This window comes from Poecilia latipinna, unplaced genomic scaffold (assembly GCF_001443285.1).
Source record: "Poecilia latipinna isolate Pla-1442-1.1 unplaced genomic scaffold, P_latipinna-1.0 Scaffold719, whole genome shotgun sequence".
Taxonomy (NCBI): domain Eukaryota; kingdom Metazoa; phylum Chordata; class Actinopteri; order Cyprinodontiformes; family Poeciliidae; genus Poecilia; species Poecilia latipinna.
The window spans coordinates 123,366-141,716 of record NW_015113335.1 but is presented as its reverse complement, the minus strand read 5'-3'; the positions used below and the strand labels follow the sequence as shown (position 1 = coordinate 141,716).

General features: G+C 39.6%; 1 protein-coding gene and 1 long non-coding RNA gene across 3 annotated transcripts in view; both read left to right on the top strand.

Annotated features, from left to right (window-relative positions):
- The first annotated feature begins 15,076 nt into the window (after nucleotides 1-15,076).
- LOC106955247 (twist-related protein 2-like) lies at nucleotides 15,077-16,103 on the top strand. The gene is made up of 2 exons (XM_015045322.1): nucleotides 15,077-15,802; nucleotides 15,984-16,103. The coding sequence occupies exon 1, from the start codon at nucleotides 15,233-15,235 to the stop codon at nucleotides 15,740-15,742; it is 510 nt and encodes a 169-aa protein (XP_014900808.1). The 5' UTR covers nucleotides 15,077-15,232; the 3' UTR covers nucleotides 15,743-15,802; nucleotides 15,984-16,103.
- A 1,739-nt stretch (nucleotides 16,104-17,842) lies between these two features.
- LOC106955238 (uncharacterized) overlaps nucleotides 17,843-18,351 on the top strand; it is a 28,922-nt gene continuing 28,413 nt past the window's right edge. For both annotated transcript variants that reach the window (XR_001426530.1, XR_001426529.1), the window contains exon 1: nucleotides 17,843-18,032. This is a non-coding gene — a long non-coding RNA (uncharacterized LOC106955238). The remainder of the gene's footprint in view (nucleotides 18,033-18,351) is intronic.

Sequence of the window (18,351 nt, the reverse complement as noted above, 5' to 3'; positions counted from 1 at the left end):
ACCTGGAGGGACCGGGTTGGTTGGCCTGCCTGTCGACCATATTGGATTTAACAAAAATAATTTCTTGCATTTGCAGCTGATGGCCAGTAGTTGAAAGTGTATTTTATGATGCATTAGTGTCCACTTCAGTGGTCTGTGCGCATTTATAACATAGAAATCCACAGGAAGCACAAGAAAATATCTTTTAGATAGCTGTCCACTGTAGTGACCAATATGCATGAAAGGGTTAATTTCTGAAAAAGAAAAAAAAAAGAGAAAAACTGCCGAACCAGGCAATGAACAAGAATCTGGGAAAATGGTTTTATTGTAAAACTCTGTTCCGTCACTGACATATTGTGCTAATTTTACATCATCCTTTATTCATATTCTGGGCTTTATTGAAGTAAAACAGATTAAACATCCAAGCGAGTCCTACAAAGGTCATATTCATTATGAGGATGACAGATATAGTGACAACTCCAAACATAAAGCTGCTCTGTCTAATTTGGTGATCTTGGAGGGATTAAGTTGGACTTGACACAATATCGTTTCTATTTGAGAACAACTACGCTGCCAACATCTAAGTTACCTTCAAATTACAAATGGATAAACTCTTTCCAACATAAATTAACATGATGTAGTAACTGGTAATTGAGAAGGCACAGACACTGGTGAGAGACGTATTTTACTGCTCCCAGAGTAAAAGTACATTTCTATCACAGTTCACTCATAGCACATCCAAAGTTAACTGACTACTTTCTGCATGCGTTCAATTCCAAATATTGTGTTAGATAATATCATATTTGATTAAATTTTCTAAATATGATTATGAATAAATGAATCTTGATCTAACGCCAGACAGAGTTGGTGGAGATAAAGGAAACCTAATATTATAAATAAATAAATAAATAAATAAATAAATAAATCCTGGTCACACTCAAATTCAAGATAAACTTAGCATCTTGCATCACTGACAAAACCTCGAAATAATACTTCCTCCACCAGCAGAGATTTAGATTGAAAGACACACTCTTCTTCTAGGACACTCACTTACGTTAATGAAAAAAGTCTGTCATGTTTTCTGACAAACACATTTACAGTTATATCAAACATTTGTGAATTTTTGGCTCTCTAGTGCGAACAACAGAAAAGCTGACTGTTATTTGGAATCTAAAGAAAACCTATATTGCTTTCAGACAAATGCACAAAATGAACTCAGCACATTTACTCCACTGGGTGGCGCAATTGCATTGTGCAAGACGGCAGAAATTAAGGCCTTTAGTTTCTGTCACGTCTCAAAGAGTCAAAACATTTTACTTCAGAAACAAATGAAGGCTTCAGGAATGCTATGACATTATTAAATTTTCATTCTTTTTATTTTATTTTATTTTATTTTATTTTACACTGGTGTTTCCAAAAATATTTATGAATATATACCAACATAAGTTTAATTTTGAACCTAGCTTAATGGACATTTTGTATCACACTCATATTAGTAAAATGATATGAAATGATATCTAGTTAGTGCACATCAGTGCTGCTATGAGTAAGAAAGCTCAGATTTTGCCTCCAGTTTCAGAAACCCACAGTCACAAGGGTCCATCTGCAAATCACTATTATGAACAGAAGCATTCCTCTGTCCTCTGGGGTATATAGAACTTCATTTGGTTTGCCTTCATGATATATGTTTAGGCCAAGAAGTCATTTAGTGCTTAATTTATTAGCCTGCTGATTTATGCCTGCTGCAAACATACTAAAGGTGGTATCTCCCAGCCCCACTGCAGCTCTGCTCGTTATTCCATCCTCTAGCACTTTCAAAATGCACTCTCATAATTTGGTTATAGATGATGTGAATGTGGAGAAAGCATAGCAGTGAGGAAAAAAAAAACATAACTTTTCTGTTTCTGTTTCTGCACTTCATTTGTTACTGTTCCTTCAGGGAGTCTAAGGAGGATTGAATGCAGAGAAAGTTGAAAATTTCTCAACTTAGAGCTCGATTTATTTAGGAAAATTAAGCCTGGTCACGACTACGCACCAATAGCAGGAATCTTGACATGGGTTTAGTTGTCTGAGCATCAGTACAAAGCAATGTGACTCATCTGTCCTTGTTAAGAGGAGAGGCTCTTTAATAAAATCATTTCAGGATCAGTTGCATTTACAATGCCAAGGCGAGCCTGTAAAAATAAAATCCAGGTTTCTTAATGTGATGTCAGGACTGGTCACAAAAACTGTAGAGGCAGCTGTAGTTTGGTAACCCTGAAGGGATGATTTCCATTTTACACAAGAATTTGTTTGTGTGTTGCAGGTTATAGGGTGTTGATTGTTGCCCAGAGAACAGTGCTTGTCTTACGTCTACCAGCCTGCACGGAGCCTCTCCCCATGGCCACCGCTGGGAAGGAGGAAGTTCTTTACAGAATGACTCACAGAGAGAGAGAGAGAGAGAGAGGGAGAGAAAAAAACAACTTGCAGCATTTGGCAGCAGCATAGAGAGAGTTTGTGAGTAATAGGCCATCCACATCCTTGGACACCTCACTTTACTCGCACTCTCTTTTTCCATTAGCCAACCTCAAATTATCTTACTTTTGTAATAGTGGAACACAGCGGTTATAAAGATTTGAGACAATTAAAAGACACATACCGGTGCTTTTTCACTTCTTACGGCATTTGAACCTTCACAAGGTTTTCATTGACCAACAAAATTTGATATTCACATGGGATGATGATGCATGCACAATAGGGTTTTTTTTTCTGATAGTTGAATGATTTATTGTTGTTCAAGTCATTCAAAATAATCTCATAGTACCAAATTTTGCTAGGTGAACCTGACATGTGGAGGCAGATCTAATATATCTACAATGACAAAGTTCATGTCCTGCTATTTTTATACTTTACTGATTGTGTTATGTCTAAAACCCTGAGCTTTACGTGGGACTAAATGCTGAGAATGAGTCTTGTTTTGGTCTTACTCCATATTTAACAATTGCCTAATCATCTTGGGATGAAAGCTCAGTTTGTTATGCACAGTTTCTGACTGACCCCAACATTTCAAATAATTATGACCTGACCTTCTTGGAAAATAAGGTAATGTTAAGCAGTTTTTTTCAGCTGTTAGGAGATAACTTGCTGGTGTGATTTGGATCGTTGTCTTGAAGCATTACCTAATAGTGCTTGAGTTTAAGGTCTTAAACAGATGGCTGGAGATTCTCCTCCAGGATTTTCTTTTCTGCTTGTCAATATTGATTTTTATTGAGATGTGTAGGCCCTGAAAAAGCAAAGAAGCAACCACTAGGGTTGACTTTTGGCATGATGTACTTTCTCTGTCCATTATGTTCACCAGGAGTGCTGGTGCCTACAGTCAATGGGCGCTGGAGGGACTTTTCACCAGTCCATCGCAGGGCAACATTGACAAACAACCATGCCTAAGGAGAATTCAGAGAGTCAATCAACCTGACAGCCATGTTTTTGGACTGTGTGAGTGCTTGGAGAGAACCCACACAAGCAGAGTGAGAACATGCAAAGTCCATGTCCAAAGACCCCGGTCTTTCTTGCTACAAGGCAACAGTGCTACCAACTGCGCCATTGTGCAGCCACTCATGATGTGCTTTCTCCTGTCATATTATTACATCACATAAAACAGGATACACATACTCCAAACAGTAACAAGTTTCTCTTTATCAGTCCACAGAACAGCTTGGTTACTGTCAACATGTTTTTTTGGTAAACATTAGTCAGTTGTTAAGGTTTTTGTGGCCAGCAGTGATCTGTGCCTTTCCCATGGATGCGCATTTTGCTCTGTGTCTTTCCTCTCTTTTTAATCTTTAACATTGTACTTACCTGAGACTTATAAAGACCCGTGGTGCTTTATGTGTTGTTTTCCCTCCCAAAGCTTTAGATTTTTGAGATCTGGGTGTAACGAGCTGCATTTTGTGATATGTCAGCCTACTTCTTACTGTTAGGGAGGTTCTGTTCAAGTGATTTATTGATTGTAAATATCTGGCAGCAATCTCTCCTGAGTGTGGCTTGTGAAAATGAACCAAACGATGTGATGAATCAGAGTTCATTTTTGAATTTAAAAGAGGGGCGTTTATCCGTTCTCATGGGGCCAGGATGGTTTTGATAGCTTTTCCCTTTATAAATTAAATCATCATTTGAAAATTAGTTGTTGTTTTTTTATCATTTACTCAAGTTGTCTTTGTCAAATGCAAACATTTGTTCAGTCATCACACAAAATAAATGCTACAAAAAAAAACAAAAAAAAAAACAGGAGAAATATACTTGACTCTTTTGTTATATAGTTTACCTCAGTATTAGGAAGTGGTGGTTTAAAAAAAGGGTAAACAGACTTTTGTGTGTCATTGAACAAAACTGAACTCTTCCCTTTGCGAAATAGACAAAAATAACAAAATCTTCAAAAAATAAACCTGAATGTTGCCTAAAGAGTTTGCGGCTACTGATCTGAGTATGTGGCATCGTATTTTACCGTTGCTGATTCAGGTGAGAATTGTCTCGACTACAGTGCTGTATTTATAGTTTAGTAATTTAGTGCAATGGTTCCCAAATGGAAAATACAACTAACTCAAATAGAAATTTGAGCTGTGTGAAAAGAAAAATGCCAAACTGTTTGTGAGATAATTAATGGGGTTGGGAAAGAAGTAAAAACAAAGTTTAGATCTGCACAAGTGCTTTTCTTGACTCAAACAATATTTAAATCTGAGTAGATCACAAGGGGGGACCAGACCTGCTAGCATTTATTAATCCATCAAACCTTACTTGTGAAACACTCTGTGGTTACTGCAGTGCAGTCAACTTTAAGAACAACTGACAAGTTAATCGATACAACGTCTCTCTGAAATCTAAAGTATCCCAAGTACTCATGACAAGCCACATCCTAAAAGTGATTATATTGGCCAATCAAGTGTGTGAAAATACAATACTTGGACATTTCAGTTGCAAAAACAAGATCTCCGTAAAATGCAGCACTTCAATCTGGGCTGAGTGTCAATGATTTTCACCATAACCACTGCTGCTTAGTCTCATATTATGGGCATATGCTTTCAGAAGCTTCCAGCAGATGGTAAAAACAGGCATACGCTGCAGGTGTCCACACTTTCTGGCAACAACTCTGTGAAAGGCGTAAGCCCTCCGTGTCTCGACACAACTTCACCCTCCTCTGAGAATGAAATTGGTAAAAAACTCTTTTGGTCACGCAGAAGAGTAAAATGGGCAATTGGTTGGACGGCGATGATCACACGTGGTCCAATTCGATTGAGAAACACTACAGATCTGCGGTGGACTGAGATGTGGTGTGGTGATAAATCCGTCAGAGAAGAGTGTCTCTTTGGTTTATTTCTGTCGACCGAGGGGGAGAACAGGCAGGGCTGCAGGTTTTCCATTCCAAAAACAACAGAGCTGGAGAGGTAGGCTCATTGTGTCGTGACTGATTGCTCTAACTGTAGGAAGAGCAGGAGGAGGAGGAGGGGGAGGAGGATGCCTCAAACTGACACTCAGGGAGGAGTAAAGGTGAACCAAAATGTGGGGGAGATGGGAACACAGCTGCGGTTCAGAGGAGAGGTAGTTTGTATACGACATGTCATTTAGCTGTGACTTCCTGCAAAAAGGTCTAACTATTTATCCATCCATCCATCCATCTTTTTATCGGACGATGCGTGATCGGTGTGTGATCGGTGTGTGATCGGCCCGTGTGATGCTTTTCACTCGTCCTCTGTTGCTTTTGGCTGCAGATTGGGGTCCTCCCTCTCCTATGTCTCCTCTGCCCTCATCGCTCCCCAGGTACTCCATCCCCCACCCCCACACCTCTGCCCATTATTCCCTCGAACACTATTCATCCTCATGTGCAGCTGCAGCACTCTGTTTGACCTCCCCTCTCCTCACGGAGTCCTTATTAACAAGGACTGTGGTGGGAGTCCTCCCAGCACGTGTGGTTGGAGTGACGAACCACACTGGACTACCGTTGTCAAGCCCGTCACATGAAGTCTGCTGTTATGTAGCAAGGCACGGTTTAGCAGATTTTGTTTTTTCTTGCTAACATTTTCGGCTGAGATCATGGTCAAGGCTTTTCCTGAAACCTTTGTCTTATGAAATTTGAATTAGTCTTGTAGAAAATGAACTTGTTTTAACGTTGTCAAAGTAATTGCTTACCTTCAGGGAATGTTTAATCGTGGGTGTTATCCTTCTAAAACATGCTGTCAAATGACCGTAGGTCACAGTAAAAAATGAAGACAGAGCTTCACTGTTTGGTTCATCTTATTCTTCACCAGGAGCAGAATCCATATAAGTGCAGATGAAGCCCTAATCCATAATCTAGTCGGAGTAGTCTATGTTTACTGCTGAGAATTGAGCAAATTACATTTATACTTTGTCCCTCTGGTTTTTGCTGGAGTGATGGTGAGCGTTTAAACCAATGGTTATCCATCCTTGTCCACAAACTCCTACAAATGTTTGCATTTCCTCCCTAGGATGCCATCAAGTGCTACAGAAGCTATTTAAATCACTCATTCCTTTATTTTAGGTGTGTGGCAGCAGGAGCAAACCTAAAACTTGTTGGACAGTGAATCCTGAAGACCAGGATTCAGAACCACAGGTATAGATAACAGATGAAATTACGATGGGGCTAAGAGACTTATCTCATGAAATGATGTAAGTTTGAAGATATCAGAAGATAATAATATTACAAAACGTACAAAGACATTGAATAACACATAGATTCATCCAAGGATGAAACAGCCTCCCCTGGTGGTCACAAACAAAAAGACGCCTCACAAGTTTATTTTTTTATTTTATGCTTTAATATCTTGACAGTAGCACAACAGCATCCTAACCATCAGTAGGAGTGAGGTGGAGAGGACCAGCAGCTTTACGATCCTTTCTGATCAGGTCAGGATCTCATCTGGTAACACAGCAATGCCCAGCAGGTCTACAAAGCTCAGCAGCAGCTGAGCCGACACGCCTACATACATGAGACACATGTCATAAATACTCTGCCACTCCTGCAATAAAGTCCATCCATGCAACATCCCACGCCCCTAAATAATAAATAGCAATTTGACAATGAAAGTTTTGACTCAGTTCTGAATGGTTTGGTAATTCTCATGTTTGTTACAGAGGAATATTAGGGCCACTTATATTAGGAAAGAAATCTGCATGCTTTCCGGTTGGTTTTATTTTATTTCCCACTATGGAATAAAATTTTAAATATTGAAAATAAAGTAAAATAGTGGCTCAAGGAATGAAGTTGAAATGTTGAGAAAATAGTTTTTCGTAAATCATTTTGAGAATGCTGAAACTGATGTGGTCTTCCCAAACAGCATTGATGCTCATTGCACATGAAGACTTTACATGTCTCACTTACTGAATCTGTAAAGAATTATGAAGTTTCAAGCTCATCTTGTCACTGCAGTATCATTTCAACTATTTTATTAACAAACAAACTTTATTGTCTACCTCATTTTTTACAGCTTCTCTTATCATTTTTTACTTTTTCTGGTCATTTTGAGTTTATAGTTAATTTACCATTTCCACAATTTTCTCATCAGTTCAACTTTTTAAAATCATATCAATATGATTTCACTACTTGATTATAATAATTATAGATTATAATCAGGAGCACAGGAGGCCAACCATGTTCTGGTGTTATTTTTTTTTATTTATTTATTTTTTTTATGTGGTGAAGCTTCTGCAATAAACCCTCCCAAGTGACGAACAATGGGAATCAACCATATGGATTATATAGGTTTACATTTTTGTTCATATTTTTGCTGTTCAAAGTGTTCATTAATGCACAATGGCCCTCTTGAGCAAAAAATAATAATATTAAACATTGGAAAAAATCTGAAATGAACGCTGACTGACAAGTGTTTCACCAATTTGATGTTACTTGCATACAAAACTATGTTGATGTGTATGTTCGCAAATAGAAAAAATACATGGTTGATATTGTATATTAAGCTTAATAATGTCCCCTTGCATTTTAGAAGGTTATTCTCTATCAGTGACATCATTTTATTCTTCTTAATTATGATTGTGAGTTTCCCTCATATGTCTATAGATCTTCGGTCTTGGACTAATTTAACTAGGTTAGGGTTGTCACAGGGATAGTGTATGAGAGAAACAGTGTTGAATCTGTGTTTTCAAAAGGCAACATTTCAGTAGCACCTCCCACAAAAATGCTAAAGTTACTGATTCTCCATTAACAGATATTTTCAGTGCATAGGTCAGTGTGTTGGTCTCTCCTCTGTAATCTGACTGAATGTGTGTGGTCTGATGCATGGCATCCCAACATTCAAAGACAGTAAAAAAAAAAATTCCTGGCACTGAACATACATTACAGCTTCAAGAGGAGAAGAAATACTATGTCAAGTTTGCTTAGTGGAGTGAATCCCGTGTTTTTCTTCAATTCTTGGGTTGTGTTTTTGTTCTTTTGTGTAAAATTTGGTCAGCGAAACTCTTCTTCAAACCTGTGGAGGAGGGTCTCTTGTTTGTTTAGTGTGTGTGTGTGTGTGTGTGTGTGTGTGTGTGTGTGTGTGTGTGTGTGTGTGTGTGGCAATGCACTGCTGAGATGCCAGGTCTTCCACAGGCCCTTCGTCACGCTGAGCTGCCAAGCTGTGAAAACATACTTCACGTTTGTTGGTTTCCAGCAGCTAATAAGGTGTCGTTGTGCGGCCGAGCCGTGTGATGTGCCACAGAGCCATTATAATCACATGTGCACTTCTGAAAGATCTATTACACTTGTGCAAATGCACGTATCCGCCTCTGCGTGCACGGCCAGAATCAGCCCTTCATTCCACAGGAATCTCCACTTTTCACGAGATAAGGCTGCGGGACCGAGCAGCCTTCTCTGTTTTGTCTCAGACAAAGTTAAACTGTACTCTTAACAGAAATGCCTTCTTGAGGCCACGATTAGAACCTGCAACATCAAAGCACTCGGCTTTCAAAGGCTTTCTTTTTTACAGCTAACTTCGGGACTCCTGGCTCCTGTGTGTCCAGACAGCTTCTATAAAGGACTGTTTTCATCATCACCTCCCAATTCAACACCCCAAATCCTCCTCCACCACCACCGCACCTCAGCTATCAGAAAAAAATCATGTTACTCTCTCTGGATTTGTCTTGAGTGAGACATTTTGAGACTGTTGTTGAGGGGGAAAAAAAAAAAAAAAAACAAAAAAAAAACGTCCAGCTCTGGTACTTGACCTTGTTAGTCTGAACGGGGTTGATTAGGGGCTATCTGCAGCTCCTTTTTTGAAGAACGCACTTCTGTCTTTTCTCATCCCGCTCAGTTGATCCGTCTCAGCGAGCTGGCACCGGACCCGCTGCGGCCCGGCTTTTTAATGGAGTGAACATGACTATTGCTGTCAATTGTGGGGGGGGGGGGAGACTCATACACGCGGAGGACCTTGGTTTGTTATTTCAATAGATATGAGAGGGCCGATAAAGAAAGGCGGCCCTCCGAGGGCCTGAGCTGAAAAAATAAGACGGGGGTCTCTGCGGATCTGGAACTGACTCGGTGAGTGAGAGCCAGAGTCGGGTCTGCCTTGACATGACCTCTGGGAGGGGCACCTAATGACGCCTGGGGGTCACTCCTGACTGCTGTGTCAAATTGCATGAGTCAGTCATTTACACTAGCCTTTACAATAACACCCCCTCAGTGCAAAGCGATAAGGATGAAAAATGTCTTCACCAGTTCTTTTGCCACTGCTGCAGGAAGAGGGGAAAAAAGAAATCCTCTATCGTCGCGTGGTAGTACAGTGTGTGTCGTTTATCTCCTCCTTTTGCACTTGTACTTGTCATTCCGAGAGCGTCTCTGTAAGTGGCCGATGAAGGTTTACTCTTTATTAAAGATCAACACTGGAGGAGATGTCCTGTGATGACATCATATTTTCGGGAAGCAGCTGTGTTTTCTCATGGTTACTTCAGCAGAAAGTTGAATTCTGCAGAGAAATCTGCTGAAAAACATAAACCTACTGTGCACGTCTATTCTAGTTTAAGACTCGTTTCTTTTAAAAGCGCCAAAAACGGACTTTATTGTGTAATGCACAAACCAGCTGCAGTCGGGACAGCTTTCACAGTCAGGTCATTGAAACAGTGCTTTTCACAAGTATTCACACCCTTTAAACTTTTTCCCCATTGTGCGACAGCTACAAACTTGAATGTGTTTTTAGGAATAGACCAAAAACAGAGACGTGTCTAATTATTTTTTTCAAAACGTTTCTCAAATAAAAATCTGAAAAGTGTACCATGCATATTTATCTGGGCCCTGTGAGTCAATACCTTTTGGAACCCCTTTCTCCTACAAGTTTAAAATCATTTCAGTATAAATTAATAAACTTTACTTATCTAGAGACGGAACTTGTGTCCATTGTTCTTGGCAAGCTCAGAATGATGTCAGTGCTAGCTTTCCACCAAACATAGCCGTTATAATATTGGACAAGTTACATTTTGGTCTCAGAGAACATCAGCACCTTCCTCCAAGTCCTGGCTGTAACAGCTGCATTGCTTTTGGCAAACTACTTATGGCTTTTGTTCCTGACTCTCTTCTTGTCACACTTCCATAAAACCATGAGAGTATGAGAGTAGAGCGGCTGGCTGAATGTGAGTCCCTGAATGTGGACTTTGGTGTCACAATATGACAAAATGGAAGGAGGACTTGTACAGGAGCGAATTAGGCAGATTTCCATGTAAATATTAGAATGATAAAAGTGTGTTCTAATAATAATAATCAAACCATCCGTTTTCTACACCCATTTATCCCTGGCAGGTTCGTGGGAGTTGGGGTGGGGGGGTTGATTCTTATCTTCAGCAGTTGGTTGTTGAGATGCAGGTTTCGCTTGGAACAACCTGTCAGTCCATTAAAGTGCAACACAAAAGGCATACAACTATATGTTTTGGCAATTCAGAGGAACCAGTAACCTGACATATTTTTAAACAGTGGAAGGATGAAAGAGAACCTGGAGAGAATCCACACAGAAGAAGAGAACACATGAACTCCAGAGTCAGTTTGCCAACCTAGGAAATGCTCAAGTAATTTGTTGATTTTGCTTTTTTTTTTTCCTGGATGAGTGACAGTAACCTTGATTTCAAGATTGAATTAATCAAAAGAACACAGTCTCTAATTGTTGTATCATCATCTTAAATGCTTCAAGTCACTGGCGTCTTTGTTCTTCTTCTCCAGTCTGCTTATTATGATCCCAGTCAGACACAGAAATGCTAATACAACCACTGGCATGTTTCTGGTTTAAACTTGACCTCGCTGATTACTGTTCTTTATACAACTGTACTTTTTAACAATACAAGATTTGTCTTAAAGAGGCTTTTTCAGTCTATTTCTTAGTCCATTCCACTGTCCCTCATGGTTAAAAGATTATCTTAGTAAGGTTTTACTTAATATTCAGTCTGAAATGTATTTTCTTACTTTTTTTTGTCAAAGTAGCTAACATTCACTGTCATCGCGATTGTTTTTCTTATGCTCAGAGGATTTCAAAACTGTCTTAAGTTATTGGGTGTGGTCTCTGGTAGCTGATGTATTAGGGCGAAAAAGGAAAATGTAACAAGAAAAACAATTTGTTAAGAACCATGTATGACCTGAGGATTCTGACAATATGTTAATTTATGTGTTTCTGACTTTGGATTTTTTTTTCTTTGTAAATATCAGGCATTTAAGGGGTTAGGTTTGGCTGGTGCTACATTGAATACAAATACAGGAATTTGCAACAATGTAATATTCCTCCTTCCTTATCTTGCACATTGTAAGAAAGTCTAAAAAAGGGCTTTTGTAGATTTAAATCCTCAGTTGGGATTTTGGCTACTGTTGGTTGCAACACAGCACAATGAAAAAGTGAAAGTTGTGCACATCATATACTATATGATAGGGTTTTCTAGTGTAGTTTTACGTTCTGCCATACAGGTCTAGTGAGAAGTTTGTATTTATCCATTATGGGAGTGGATGCCTTGAGTATGCTGGGATTTTAACAACATTTTTGAAGTGATCAAATAATGAATTAAATTATATGGAAAACATTAGTACAGAAACATTAGTACACTAAATCAAAAAAATGGACAAGTTGCTTCACTGAATGACTGCAGTGAAGCAGTCATTCAGCATAATGCTGCCGCCACCATGCTTGACAGCTTAAGTTTGAAGCTCTCACTTTGACTTTCAAACGTTCTTGCTATTGCGGTGGATAAAAAGTGAAATCTTTGTATAATTTAACAGGCAACAGGTGGGTTTATTTCCCTTTTTTATAAAGTGACCTTTCAACATATTACCAAAGTCTGAGCCTGGTGCATTGTTGTCACTTTGTGTGGATTAAAGAAATGCATTTAGATTAAAGAATCGAGTATCCTTAAGGAGCAATAATTAAGTACAACCCATCCTCAAATATTTGTACTTACCTATGCTAATGGTTATAAATTTGCTTTGCTTATGAGCCAATTTTAAAGGATGATTTCTCCTAAAATACTTCAAGTGACACGTTTATGTGCAAGACTAAAGCTTTGTCTCTGCTTTCCATTTTAAGTTAAGGAGCAGGCTCATCAATCTGTCATATAAACCTTCAGCTTAAATCTCTTGTGTTATCTGTTCTCTTGCTGAGAGCACTCCAGATAAGAGAGAGGCCATGGTTACGCAAGTCGGTTGAAAAATCTCTTTCCTCACCTGTGTTGCTGCAGCAGGTAGAGCGTAATGAGATCAGCACCATGGACAGAGGCACAGGACAGGTGTAGTCACCTGAAACAGACTCAAGCTGCTCTGTTTTGTCATCATAAACAACGAACGATTGCAAGTTTAAAACATTCAAAGATTACATTTAGAATTTAGTTTGCAGAGAAGGAATTTTGACAAAAAATCATCAACAAGAATCAATGAGGTGAGGTGATCGTCTGTTCTTGTAAAAATGTGAAAATTGAAATCTAAAAAAAAATCTCAATCCACACTTAAACAGGCCTGTGCTCCCCTTAGAACAATACCTCACTCTGAGGCCTCCAACAAGATGTAAATGGATGTTTCACTGGTGTTGTGACCTCTGACCCCGAATGCCCCCCCTGCTTCCTGAGCCAGATGCTGCTCCTGTGGACCACAGTCTTCTCAAACCTAAACAAAGTAATCCTCCACTAAACAAGATGGATATTGTATCACCAGCCCTGTTAGTGCTGCAGAGCCAAGCACACAGAGCTTCCCTTTTCTCTGCTCCGAATCAGAAAACCTGAGCCGCTTCCACTGTGGATGCACAAACACAAATTGTATGGCAATGTATTATATGCTACTATATATATATGTAGTACTTTCTGTTATTGAAATTGTTTTGCTGAATGGAAACAAATGTTTCAGGCAAGTTATTATATAAAAAATAATAATAATTTGATTATATGTTGTATTCAGTGCCATTCATAAGCCTTGAACTGCTTAAATATAAATATATTTTGATGAGGGTTAATGTGATAGACCAACAGAAAATAGTGTAAATTTGTGATTATGGAAACAAGACAATGTTTTTTTGTTGTTTTTTTTTCTCTCTTTTTAATTAAATTTTAGAGTGTGGCATGGATACATTCTTCTAAACAGCTCAAGGTTGGTCAGATTGGTACAAAAAGGATGTTTGAACAGCGATCTTTACAAGTCTGGCCACAGATTAATTTTATTGTAGCTCTCACTTTATGCTTAGGGTCATTGACCTGTTGGAATCTGAACGTCCACGGGCGTCTAAAATCTTTTGTCCCTAATGGGTTTTCATGATGGATTGCCCTGTATATAGCGCCATCAATCTTCCTATCAACTCTGCTTGTCTTTCGCTGCCAGAGGAAAAGATACGCAATGGCATGATGCTGCCAACGGGATGTTTCACCTGGGTGTTCATGGTGATGTGCAGCAGACTACTACATTTAACATATTTGCTGTGCCCCCTGCATGGCCAGTGGAAACCATTATTTCTTATGGCTTCCTTTTTACAGTGGCTTTCTTTGGCCACTCTTTTCAGTTACTCTGTTTTTGCTCAGTATGTCACTTCAGGTGGATCGAGTTCGTGTCTTGGTAGGTTTGCCGTGGTGCTGCGCACTTTCCAGTACGCTCTAGAAAATGCTCAAAGTTTTTAGCTTTCTTTTTAAAACCTAAACCTGCTTTAAACTTCTCCAAATTTTTGTTGCAGGAAAATATTGATTTCCTTTTTCACTCCACCCCATGTTCTTGAACACGTCGCCTATCGCTTAAAAGGTTAAGCGGGCTAAAACGGTTATGTTCCTTGTGTTAAGCTGCTCCTGAATCAGGAACCACAAAGAGTAGTCACTGAAAAAAGTGTCCGAACATGAATGTGTAACCATGGCATTATGGTATTTGATTCTCCAGCAAACTTACTAACCTAACCTCATGGATAATATATTGGGTAGGCTATTGTCAAGATAAGATGATAAAAAAAATTGCAAAAAAAAGAAACAGGCATCATCAACATCTCAGCAGTGCCACACCTTCCTGCCACACTGCATGGATCCATTCATTCATACAAAAGATCTGACCAACTGTCCATTTCCAGTAGCTCTGCAGTTATCCCTATTGCTTGCCCATCCTTTTTTTACTACACTTTTTCCTTCCACTCAACTTTCCACAAATATCTACGCAATGTGTGTATGTCCAGCTTTGCTAGTAATGTCCTTTTGTTGTTTACCCGTAGGGTGTCAGTGACTATCTGCTGGACAGCTGTCCAGTCAGCAGTCTTCACCATGATTGCACAACACATACGATAATCTTTGTTTGTTTACTCCTCTGGTTTGATTTCCATAAGCTGTAAACTAGAATCATTCTAAATGAACCTAAATAAAGGCTTGAAACACATCACGTTGTGTGGAATTAACTCATCAAACACACAACATTCATTTTGTCAATTATTGTTTTTCCCCTCTAAATTTGTATTTTTTGCCACATTAAGATGCATTTCTAAAAAGTTTAACAAAGAAACTTGAGCTTTGTGCAGAGCTTCTCAAACAGTTTCTCGGATGTTCCCGCCCCTCAATTCGCGTATTTCAACTTCTCAGCCAATCATGTTCGCCCAAACAACAAAAAAAGTTTACTACATGTAGCCTATAAGAAGTTCTTAAGTTTCTCAACTAACAGAAGAGGGTTTTTTTTCCTCAAAGGAACCTATTTATGGATTGTTTTGCGGTGGATCTTCAGGTGGACCATCTCCCAGACTTCTCATGAGAGGGGAGTGAATTCTCGGACCCCTCTCTGGCCCTACGTCTTCTCAGGTGGGAGATGTCTGAGGAAAATCTCGGGGAAGAGTCGGGAAGCTCCCCCGTCTCTCCTGTGGACAGCCTGAGCAACAGCGAGGGGGAGCCGGACAGGCAGCCCAAGAGAGGCGGCGGGAGGAAGCGGAGGACGAGCAGGAAAAGCGGGGACGACTCGGACAGCCCGACACCGGGGAAACGAGGGAAGAAGTCCGGCAGCAGCAGCCCCCAGTCCTTCGAGGAGCTCCAGTCGCAGCGGGTGATGGCCAACGTCCGGGAGCGACAGAGGACCCAGTCCCTAAACGAGGCGTTCGCGGCCCTGCGGAAGATTATCCCCACGCTGCCCTCGGACAAACTGAGCAAAATACAGACCTTAAAACTCGCTGCCAGGTACATCGACTTCCTCTGCCAGGTGTTGCAGAGCGACGAGCTGGACTCCAAGATGTCAAGCTGCAGCTATGTGGCTCATGAGAGGCTGAGCTATGCCTTCTCCGTGTGGAGGATGGAGGGAGCTTGGTCCATGTCTACATCTCACTAACATCTGGAGACTTTTTTTTTTTTTTTAATTTTTTTATTATTATTATTTTTGCCCAAAATGGTACGCTTAAGTTTTGTTCTACTAATATGCATGACTCATAACTAAAAAAATAAATAGATAAAAATAAAAAGTGCTGCCAAGTATTCAGAAAATATTATGCAACCTAATAATCCAGTAGTTCAAAGCTTAGTTTGCCTCTCTGCAAAGTTTCATGGTAAATAACCGGTTGTCTAACCTACAGGTGACTGCTGAATCTACTTATCAAATTCTGAAGGGACATTCTGGAGGAGTCCAATGCTGGAAACATGGGATCAACCAAACCAAAGACGACTCTGTGGCTCTGCATGCATGAGGAATATATATATATATATATATATATATATATATATATATATATATATATATATATATATATATACACACGTGTGTGTAGGTGTGTGTGCGTGCGTGTGTGTGTGTGTGTGTGTGTGTGTGTGGAGAGAGGAAGAGGCCCCCATTGCTGGGGCCCCATTTTAATGAGCTTTCATGTTGTTGGCGAATGTTACAAATATATGTCGTTTTTATTTCTTTCTTTACTTTGTTGAATGCATACGTTTGGACTTATTTCTGTGGAGATCAAATTACATGACTCACGGCTGACTTTGTGGAATTAACCTGTGCAAAAAAAAAAGAAAGAAAAGAGAAAAAAAAGAAAGACAGAGATAAAGAGAACTTTCAGAATGCAATTATTTATTTATTGGTGAAACCTGTTGCCTTGAGAAATAAATCCTGTGTCTGGAATGGAAAAAGAAGTAAAAATAAATAAATAAACTAATTCCATTTTTTTATATTACCTTGTTTTCTGTAAATGTTTGTATATGTTTTTGCAATAAAGAAAAAGACGATGGGAAATATCACTTTGATGTTTTTTTTACCCCCAAGTTTTATTATATTAATTTATACGATAATTCTCAGAAAAATGGTATATACATTTTGAAGATTTCATGCATGCCTGTTGTGCAATGTGCTTACAATTGCGTACTTGGATAAAAATGAATGACACAACATGAGCTGTATTGTATACATCACTGGGTTTGCACTTGGTTGCTTTCCAGTGCAAAATAGTTAGAAAGAAACCTATCTACTATTGGCGCAGAATTTGAAAATAAAAAAAAAATTGATAGGTTCCTCATAGAGCTTCTTCTTCTTTTTTTGAAAAAAAAAAAGATTAAATTTAGGAGGCGTTTTATTAAAGTATTGGCAGACTGCAGCTAAAAAAAAAATCCCTGCTTTTACAGAATTACATTTTAATTAAATATCTAAAAGCGTTCCCAGTCTCTCTTTTCCTCGCTGTGTTTACAGTTGGATTAAAGTCTGTGCCTGCAGCTCTCTTTTATAAGTAAGTTATACTGAGGTCATGTCAGCCTGGTAGTGACTCCTTCAGCCTCTTGCTGAACGTTCAGGAGCTTTATTTCATCCTGCATGTAAGTTTTTAGCAGCACCAAGGTTTTTTGTTTTGTTTTGGGTTTTTTTTACGTGTGAACCTGGCGATCCTCATGCGCAACACCCCTGACAAACATGGCACTCCCGATTATTGTCAGTAAATAAATCTTTCAGAGCCCACTGTTATCGCGTAGTGATTGATCTCCGCTGATCTGGGAAAATGTTCCTCGCGGTCCAAATCAAAGTGCGCGCGCGGTTGTAGGTGTGTAATTGGCTCGCGAGGCATGTATGGAATTCCCAGATGTCTATGAAACCCAAGAAGGCCGCGAAGGTGCGCGGCTAGAAAGTCGGTACGTAAAGGCACAAACACAGAGCAGAGCACACGGGTCAGGACTGAGAGAGTGGCTGGGAATTCATCTCAGGCAAACGAACACATTCTGAGAGGTTTTGGTGGCATAAAAGTTCATTGTTTTTGAAAGCATTTCAATTGCAGCCCCTCGTGCAATGTTAAAAAAAAAAAAAGAAAAACCGTTCCTTCCCCTTCTCTCAGAAGAGAGGAGTTGGCAACTGACACGATGCAGAGGCTCAGAATGAAACCTATTTAGAACAGATGTTAGTATTTTTAAAAAAAAGTCACGTGAAATGAGCAGATGTTCAGAGTGTGCAGAGGCTCGCCGGGCAGCGCATAGCTCTGCAGAGAGAGCTCCGAGCTGCTCGGTTTCCACACGGCGGCCCTCTTTCTCTAACCTTTAAAGAACCACTTTCAATAATAATCTCAAATTTGAGATTGAGGTGGATTATAAAAAGGGGAATATCTCCAGGAAACAACCGGGATCTGACCGGCTGCCTTTGCTCACACTATAAAAAGGTAAGATGGAAAAAAAAATAAAAAAAACAATGAGGGGGAGAGTCTGCCGCTAGTCTTGGGCTGTGTGGGGACTTGCTTGTATGTTTGGCTGTAACGCAAAACGCTCAAATGAAGGACAGGATGTTTTGAAAAGAATCCAACACGAAAAGGTCCTGCTTCAGTCAAAGTCTAGTGCAGCTACTTCATAGGGTGTGTGTGAGAGACCGTGTCTGGAAGAAGAAGGAGGCCCTAAAAGGGGGAGAGTACCCGAGAAACTGGGCAAAGATTTATCATCCAACTTTTGAGTAAAAAAAAAAAAAAAAAAAAAAAAAAAAAAAAA